General features: G+C 42.3%; 1 protein-coding gene across 2 annotated transcripts in view; it reads left to right on the plus strand.

Annotated features, from left to right (window-relative positions):
• Ripk1 (receptor interacting serine/threonine kinase 1) overlaps positions 1-7,010 on the plus strand; it is a 30,635-nt gene extending 23,625 nt beyond the window's left edge. For both annotated transcript variants that reach the window (XM_021215458.2, XM_029547391.1), the window contains exons 8-11: positions 1,471-1,561; positions 2,438-2,971; positions 3,891-4,031; positions 6,498-7,010. In XM_021215458.2, the coding sequence (XP_021071117.1) occupies positions 1,471-1,561; positions 2,438-2,971; positions 3,891-4,031; positions 6,498-6,784 (1,053 nt within the window). In that variant the 3' untranslated portion in view covers positions 6,785-7,010. The remainder of the gene's footprint in view (positions 1-1,470; positions 1,562-2,437; positions 2,972-3,890; positions 4,032-6,497) is intronic.
• Positions 7,011-9,066: the final 2,056 nt, after the last annotated feature.

The following is a 9,066-nucleotide window of genomic DNA, read 5'->3' on the forward strand; positions in this document are numbered from 1 at the left end:
TTTTGTTTACCACGCCATTCATCTTGTTGGTGAATAACATTCCACTGTGTGGATAGTACCACAGTTGTCTGTGACAACTCCTCTTGATAGATGTCAGGCCTGTTTCTCCCTTTGAGCTGCTGGTTGATGCCATGGAAACACTGGTGTACAGGCTTCTGGGCCGAATGTGTGCTTCCATTTCTTTGTGCTATTTACTTAGGAGTGGAATGGGCAGACCATGCAGACATCCTATTTCACTTGTAGGAGCCTTTAAACTATTTTCCATGGCATCAGAACCATCTCACAGCAGCAGTCTACAAGAGTTCACTTGCCAGATCCTCAAAACACGCTGTTTTATGCTGTGATGATTGGCCTTTGTTTCTTCTATTTGAGCCATTCTATTCAAGGTAAAGCAGCATTTCCTGGTGGTTGAATGTCTCTCCTAGGCTGCTGCTAGTTCCCATTACATATCTTCTTTGGAGAAACACTGCTTCAGTTTTTTTCGACTTTGGGGGTGTTTATATGTTGTTTTTGGTTTTAACAGTGTCAAACTAAATAGCCAAAGCTTGTCTCCAACTCATGATCCTCCTGACTCCACCCCACATGCTGGGGTTACAGATGTGTCCCGCCCACGTGCCTGGCTAGAATAATGTTACAGTGCTTGGGATCCAGCCAGGACCTTGCACGTGCTGGGCAGTATTCTACCATCCAGTTATCTGCAACCCTCCCTTTGCAAGTTTCTAAATTGGGTTATTTGTAGGAGTGTGGATGGTTGTGGTAGTTGTTGTTGCTGTTGTTGTTGAGTTGGAGAAGTTCTTTATATATTCATTTACAAATATTTTCCCATCCTGTGGGTTGCCTTTTCACTCTTTTGTTAGTTTCTTCTGATGCACACACTTAAATTTTGATGTGACATAAATTTGATTTGATTGCATGAGAACCATTAGCTGTGCTTTTGGTATCATTGTCAGGAAATTGTTTCAGGGACGAGTGTCATGACTATTTTCTTCTATACTTTCTTCTAAGAGTATTATACTTTGATCCCTTAAATTTGAGTCACTGATATATTTTGAGTTAATTTCTGTATATGGTTTGGGTCCGTCTTGATTTTTTATATGTGTATGTCCAGTTTTCCCCTCGCTGAATGTCCCAGACCACCCTGGTCAAACATCAGTCAGTCATGTAGTGGGGGTGGAGAGTATTTCTAAGCTACCTTTTCTGCACTTTTGATCTGTGTGTCTGTTTTATGTAAGTATCAGCACTCTGATTTTGTTCCCTTTGTGGGGACTTTTGAAATCAGGAAATATAAGTCCTCCAACTATGTTAATTTGACATATCAGTTTATCTCTTGGGAAAATGTTTAGTTTGTTAAAAAAAAGGTTACTGCTAATTAAATTTGTATGAAATATCTTAATGGTGTGAAGAGATGGATTCTTTTCAAAATAATTTTCTACTGGTTACTAAAGTGTGTACATGTCTTCTCACTTATAGAAAGAGTATCCAGACCAAAGCCCAGTTTTGAAGAGAATGTTTTCTCTGCAGCATGACTGTGTACCCTTACCTCCGAGCAGGTCAAATTCAGGTAACACACCTGTTCTTTCATTTGCATACTCGCTCACTTACTCTAACCCTAAAATACTTCTGAGAACATAAAATCAAACAACTGACTTAATAGAATTTTGTGTCCTCTAGAATCCAGTCACATACCTATCTTGGAAATACTTTTTAACTATATGCTCACCAAAATAACAGTGTCCTGACATACGTGATCTGATGCATTTCACAGAAAGACGGTGACAGTTAAGGAGGAAGTCAGGGACACATGTGGGTGCATAGTCCTTGAGATCAGAGCACTGCAGAAAAGTTGTCTCAGACTCACACAGGAGTGCTTTTTTATTATGTCAAAAGGGAAGAAAGACAGTGTGAGATACCAAGGTCACTGCCATATATATATGTATGTATGTATGTATGTATATGGTATATGAGTGTCTGAGTCTGTGTACCATATATGGAAAGTGCCCATGGCAACATTAGATGTGGAACTTTAGTTACAGGTTGTTGTGAACCACCCTAAGTCCTTACCAAGAATAAGTGCCCTGAATCACAGAGCCATCTCCAGCCCTCCTACTGGCTTTTCAAGAAGAAAAGAACAATAGGATGTGCCCAGGACTTAGCTGCTGCTTTTTTTAGACTCCACATGGTTTCAAGGTGATAGTCACCATCTCGGTCCAATGCAAGTCCCCTTCTGCCTCAACCGTCCCTGAAACACTCTCTCTTGTGTTGCTTGTGATAATTTCCTTGTGTTCTTGCTTGGCAGCCAGGGTTCCTGCTGATCATATACTAAACTTATAGGAAGGAAATTGTTATATGATTTGCATGATTCTTTTTCAGTTTGTCACTCAAGGACAGGTTCACAAAAGTGACACTTACTATACTGATCATTTCTTCTCTGCTACAGAACAACCTGGATCACTTCACAGTTCCCAGGGACTCCAGATGGGGCCTGTGGAGGAGTCCTGGTTTTCTTGCTCCCCAGAGTACCCACAGGAAGAGAATGATCGCAGTGTACAGGCTAAGCTGCAAGAGGAAGCCAGCTATCATGCTTTTGGAATATTTACAGAGAAACAGACAAAACCGCAGCCAAGGCAGAATGAGGCTTACAACAGAGAGGAGGAAAGGAAACGAAGGGTCTCCCATGACCCCTTTGCACAGCAGACAGCTCGTGAGAATATTAAGAGTGCAGGAGCAAGAGGTCTTTCTGATCCCAGCACAACCAGTCGTGGAAATGCAACACAACAGCTGTCATGGCCGGCCACCCATACAGTTTGGAACAATGGAGTATATAATCAGCATGGGTTTGGAACTACAGGTACAGGAGCTTGGTGTCGGCCAAATCCAAGCCAAATGTATAGTACTTATAAAACTCCAGTGCCAGAGACCAACATACCAGGAAACACACCCACCATGCCATACTTCTCCAGGCCAGTAGCAGGTAAATGAGTTTTTAATAGTCCCCTTCTTGTCCTTTTTTTATCCCTGAGAATGGAGTACCACTAGCATTGTTGATGAGTCTAAGTTATTGATGGGGACAACGAGTATGTTACTTAAAGCCTGTAGCAGACAGGTGGAGCCTTCCACATTGAAATGGTCTCCATCAGACCACTTGGTGTGTAATTGTGTTTGCCTGTGACTCATCATGGATCCTCCAGTGTGGATTATAGATCCTTATAAATGCTAGGCATTTCTCTTTAGCCTGTGTGAGAGACTAATCTCAAGATACCCAGCCACTCTAATAAATGGAAAGTATTTTCTTAAATTCTTTTATCTTGCTTCTTGTCTTCTGAGTGTAGGAAAAAAGTCTTAGGTATTTTTGTCTTTAGGCCCCAGTCATGCCAAGAATAGATCCCCTCAATGATGCTGAGCCTTTGCCAGTAGTAGGGAGGATGGGTTACCAGTAAGTGGGAAAGGAGAATAAAGTAGCACTTGGGATGCTAGCTATTTTTGTTTTGAGTGATACTGCTGTAAACATAGATATAGACATCTTTAGGCAGTCTGTCTTTGTGTCTCTCTATGTGCATGTGTGTGTACATGCATACCTAGAATGGAATTACTGAATCATGGCAATTCTATCTTTAATTTCTAAGAAACTCAATACTGTAGTCCACGTTGGTTATATGATTTTCATTGCTAACAATGTATAGATCCTTTATATTTCCACATTCTTGCCAACACTGATATCTTTTGTTAATGGTTGTGAAGTCGAGATGCCACATGATAAAGAAAAATGACTGTTAAGGGTATTATAGGATAAGCAGTTGAACATCTGTAATAAAGCCCCATACCTTTACATGCCATATGCTTTCTCTTGCTCTCAATCCCATGGACTTACCTAGTTCTCTTTTTCTATTCAGATGACCTCATAAAATGTACTATATTCAATAGTTCTGGTATTCAGATTGGAAACTACAATTATATGGATGTTGGACTGAATTCACAACCACCAAACAACACTTGCAAAGAAGAGTCGGCTCCCAGGCACCAAGCCATCTTTGGTAAAATTCTTAAGGATTAATGTTGGGCTGAAGTGTAACTATGGTAGACTGCCTGTCTAGCATGCATGAAGCCTTGAACTCAGTCCCCAGCATTGAAGGGAATTTTTTTTAAGGGTGTAGTATCTTATGACTTGGACATCTCCTGACCATTTTTACTTCTTGAGAAGAACATGATAGAATCTTCTTTCAAGATTCTCCCTGAGTTACCCTATATTTCCTCCTTAGTTTTTTTTAGATTTATATACTATTTGTATGACTGTTTTGTCTTCATGTACTACATGCACGACTGGTGCCTGCAGAGGTCAGAAGAGGGTGTCAGGTCCTTTGGAACTGGAATTATGGATAGTTGTGAGCTCTGGGAATGCTGGGAACTGAACCAAGCACCAAGCAAGCAAGAACAAGTGCTCTTAACTGCTGAGCCGTCTACTCCAGCCCCTACTCAGGAGTTTGTAATCTTTTGTAATCTATTTTTTTTTTTTTAACACAGGGAGAATCGCAGTATCTAATTGGTGGTGGTGCTATAAAGTTTAAACTAATCAGTGTGAGTTGAAAACATAGGGCACTGCCTGGGAATGTTAAACCCATGTGTCACCCATGATCCTGTTCAGACTTAGGCAAACAGCTCCCTTGGCTCTACAGCAAAGGGATGCTGTTAAGTGCAGGAGACCATGCCCTCCATAGCACTCTGTAATCAAAACGAGAGTGCTCAGAGGTGTCCACAGCTCTCTGTGGTGTGTGGTGATGTATGCCAGTAATCCATCACTAGGGCAGTTACAGTGGGAAGGTGGTGAGTCCCAGGCCACCCTGGCTATAGCAAGACCCTGTCTCAGAAAGAAACCAGAATTCAACTTTCTGATTTACATAGGGGTTGGCATTTTTTTTCTATGAACGGCCACTTAATAGACAAGGCTCTGCTGACCCTGAGGCCTCTCTGTCAATGGAGTGCAGAAGCAACCACAGGTAGTTTGCACAAGGATGAGGACAGACATGGTTCCTGAAACTATTTACAAAACGCAGAAGCCAGACTTGGCCCACAGGCCGCACCAATCCCTGCACTATTCCATTAGAGGAGTGATCTTTAAAATGCCTGAGAGATGGGTTCTTAGCTTTTGAGGAACTGGAGTTACCTTTGTGACTCTACTGACACCCAGGGCTTCTGCAGACACTGGCGATTTACGGTTATCTTAGGAGGGTCTTAGTCTGCTGCTATAGTTGACAGACTCTGCACTTTGGGTCTGAAGAAGGAATGGAGCTGAGGGAGAAACAAGGTGGGTTTTCCCTCACATTCAGCCTTCTGAGGTGGCATGAGAACAAAAGACAATTATGGTGACTTTGTCTTTTCTTTCTTGAGATGTGTTCTCTCTCTCTCTCTCTCTCTCTCTCTCTCTCTTCCCTCTCTTCTCTCTCTTCTCTCCATATCTGTCTATCTCTATCTCCCTGTCCACCACCACTACCAGTCTGTGTGTGTGTGTGTGTGTGTGTGTGTGTGTGTGTGTGTGAGAGAGAGAGAGAGAGAGAGAGAGAGAGAGAGAGAGAGAGAGAGAGAGCACCCTGGAACTTGTTCTGTATGTAGATCAGACTGGCCTTGAACTCACATAAATCCACCTGCCTCTGTCTCCCAAGTACCGGGATTAAAAGCATCTACCACCATACTGGGCCTTTTCTTATCTTCATGTGTCCCCTTTATGTGTTATTTTTATGAACATCTAAGGTGATGAAGCTAATAGCAAGAGAAAGGCCGTGTATATATAAAATGAAGAGTCTTTGATTTGTAAGACAGAAAAAAAAAAGAAAACCTTGAAAAGTTTATATTCTCATCCACTGAGAGATAAGGGAAGACATAGTAATTAAATGAAAGTTACACACTTGGTCTCAGTGTCCTTGTTAAGAGGAAAGTGAGTGTGACTGGGGGCCGGAGGGAGCAGAGCTGGAGCAAGAGGGAGAAGAGAAGGGAGGGAAAAAAGAGGAAAGTGAACTGTAGAAATGGGTGGCCTTGGACTATGCCCTGTGTAAGTTGACAGTTTTCCTGGCCCACCCCCACCCCATCACTGCCCATTACATCCAGTTAGTCTAACTAGAACAGGACTCAAGTGGGAATTGAATAGAACAGCTAGCCATGTCGTGGGGCTTTTGTTCATGAAGCCATCAGTCAGGGCTCAGGAAGCTGCGCATCTTCTGAGAAGATATATAACTCTTTTATATAAGGACTCCTGAATGGCTACGGTTAGGTCAAGTATTGTCCAACAAGTCAATAACAGCTAAGTTATCACCAGGCATAGTGGTGCACACTATAATCCAAGTCCCAGAGAGACAAAGGGGCTACAGTGCAAGATTGTCTCAAACCAAAACAAGTTCTTTCTATGACTCTTCATATTCTTTACTTTCCTGGGCCTTTTCAGCAATACAAGACTCTAGACTGGTCAAATGGGCTGCAGCCTGATGCTTCTTCTCTTTTCCATTTAACAGATAATGCCACTAGTCTGACTGATAAACACCTGAACCCTATCAGGGAAAACCTGGGAAAGCAGTGGAAAAACTGTGCCCGCAAGCTGGGCTTCACTGAGTCTCAAATCGATGAAATCGACCATGACTATGAAAGAGATGGACTGAAAGAGAAAGTTTACCAAATGCTTCAGAAGTGGCTGATGCGGGAAGGCACCAAGGGGGCCACAGTGGGAAAGTTGGCCCAAGCACTTCACCAGTGTTGCAGGATTGACCTGCTGAACCACTTGATTCGTGCCAGCCAGAGCTAAGCCTGGGCGGGCTCTGGCAGTGGGAAGCAAGCTGTTCATCTGGTGCACAAACCCCATTTGCCCCCTAGCCTTCAGAACTCTATCTCAGCATGAGCTCTGCATCTGACCACACAGGGTCATGCAGTTTGGAACTGGTGACTGGGAAGAGAAATCTGAACCCCACGGTGATTCTTCAGAACATACAAGCATAAAGACTGCTGAATGAATGGTCCATGACCAGTAGGAGGAAAAAAAATTAAAAATACAGCGTATTGGATTTTCAAAGGGAGAGGAGATGTTGCAGGGAAGGTGGCCTTCGTTCAGCTTGTGTCATAGTCTTCACTTAGGTTATATGCCAGTTTCCTGTGGTTTCATTGGTTAAGGGGAAAGCGAACAACAACAACAAAAAAAAAAAAAATTCAAAGAATGTAAAATCAGCTAGCTTCCCGCTTCATGTACTGCGAGTGCAGGAAAGTTCTGCTCAAATGCCTTCTATGAGCCACGTCTTCTAAAAATGATAGGATCTGTTAACTTGAGCATCCAATGCTGTGCTGTCACCTTAAGCTTTAAGAATCATGTGCAATTCTAGTCTATCAAACTATCAATTAATGAGAGAGTTTTAAGGATTTCTAAAGAGCTAAAAGTGCAGGGCACGTAAAAAAAAATCATGTATAATGAGCTTGAGCAAAGATTTAAGCATCTTTATAGTCACTAGGGGTCACTCTTACAATTTTGAATCTTGTGAATCAAAGTAGGTTATTTGTCTCAAAATGATTTAATTTTAACATTTCTTTCCTTGACACATGCAAAGGTTCTCTTGATGTTATCTGATGGGTATGTCTGCCAAATAAATTTGCTAAATGCTAAGAAACAACAAAAAACAAACAAACAAAAAAAAAAAAAAAAAACTTGACCTTAATTGGATAGAGGAACTTTACAGAGGCAACCAAGCTAAAACAGGGTCATTATGATGGGCCCCGATCCAATGTGACTAGTGCCCTGATTTGGGCCCAGACTTATGGCCTTCTAGAGAAAGAGTTGTATGAAGACACTGGGAAAGGCCATCTGTATGCTAACAAGCCTGAGGACACTAAAAGTTAGTGAGGAGCTTGCCACAAATGCTCCCTCAAAGCCCACAGAGAAATCATTCCTATGGACATTTTGATTTTAGATTTTTCAGTCACTAGAACTGTGTGACAATAGCTTTTGTTCTTTAAGCTCTTGTTATAGAAGTGCCAGGAAATGGAGACAGTAGAATTTGTGTAAATTAAATACACTGTTACTGAGATATCCCTAAATGTCTATCCCACCAGGTTTGTAAAAGCCAAGATTATTCATGTCCGTGAAGTACACTATAATAGACAGAATCCTTAGGAAATGCGTAGCCCTTTCACCAACTTTGTCCCTTGAGTTCTGGTAACAAGTCATACCACCATTGATCCTTTATGCCTTAGATTCAGCTAAAGAGCCTTAAGACCTTCCCAGCTACATACAAGGAAGGAAGGGACGTTCCCTGGGCCTCTGGTTTCTTCAAAAATGGAAGTCCAGATTGTGTGTTTTTCTTCCTGCCCTAATGTTCTAGAGTCCCTTAGCACATGGGGCTCCAGCAAGATCAAAATACTGCACCAAGACTTAAGATGTGTTCAGCCTTGAAGGGGCACCAGAGCTAACACATCCATAACCATTTCAACATTACTGAACCAAAGGTTAACATGGATCAACCCTGAATCAAGGCCTGGTTTGTCTCCCCTTTCCTATTTGTTAGCTGTACCTATTTTGTGATATGTTTAAGGGAAGGTTGCATTTCTATTGACACATACACAAACACACACATGATGGTTTGAATAAAAATGGTTCCCATAGGGAAAAAAAAAAGTGCAGGCCAGAGAGAGATCTTCAGGTACTGATTGTCATTGAAGAACTGCTGCTGATTCCGATTGCTGTAGAAATAACTTTTAAGTTTCTAAAGTTTCTCTACCATTCTGGTGCTTCATGCAGTTTCCCACCCTGTGCACCCCCACAGAGGGAACAGATGTGCCGGGAACACTGATCAGGAAATACCATCCCTTCCTCCCTGGATATGACTGGCACCTTAGCACTGCTCTTTGTGCTCAATAAACTGTTTCCTCCATTTTCTCCAGTGTGCTGTACAAATATGTTTCTTCTGTGTGCCACCAATAAAAAAAGGGACAGAGCCGGAAATGGTGGTGCACGCCTTTAGTCCCAGCACTTGGGAGGCAGAGGCAGGCAGATTTCTGAGTTCGAGGCCAGCTTGGGCTACAAAGTGAGTTCCAGGATAGCCA

The sequence above is a fragment of the Mus pahari genome, chromosome 16, assembly GCF_900095145.1.
Source record: "Mus pahari chromosome 16, PAHARI_EIJ_v1.1, whole genome shotgun sequence".
Lineage (NCBI taxonomy): Eukaryota > Metazoa > Chordata > Mammalia > Rodentia > Muridae > Mus > Mus pahari.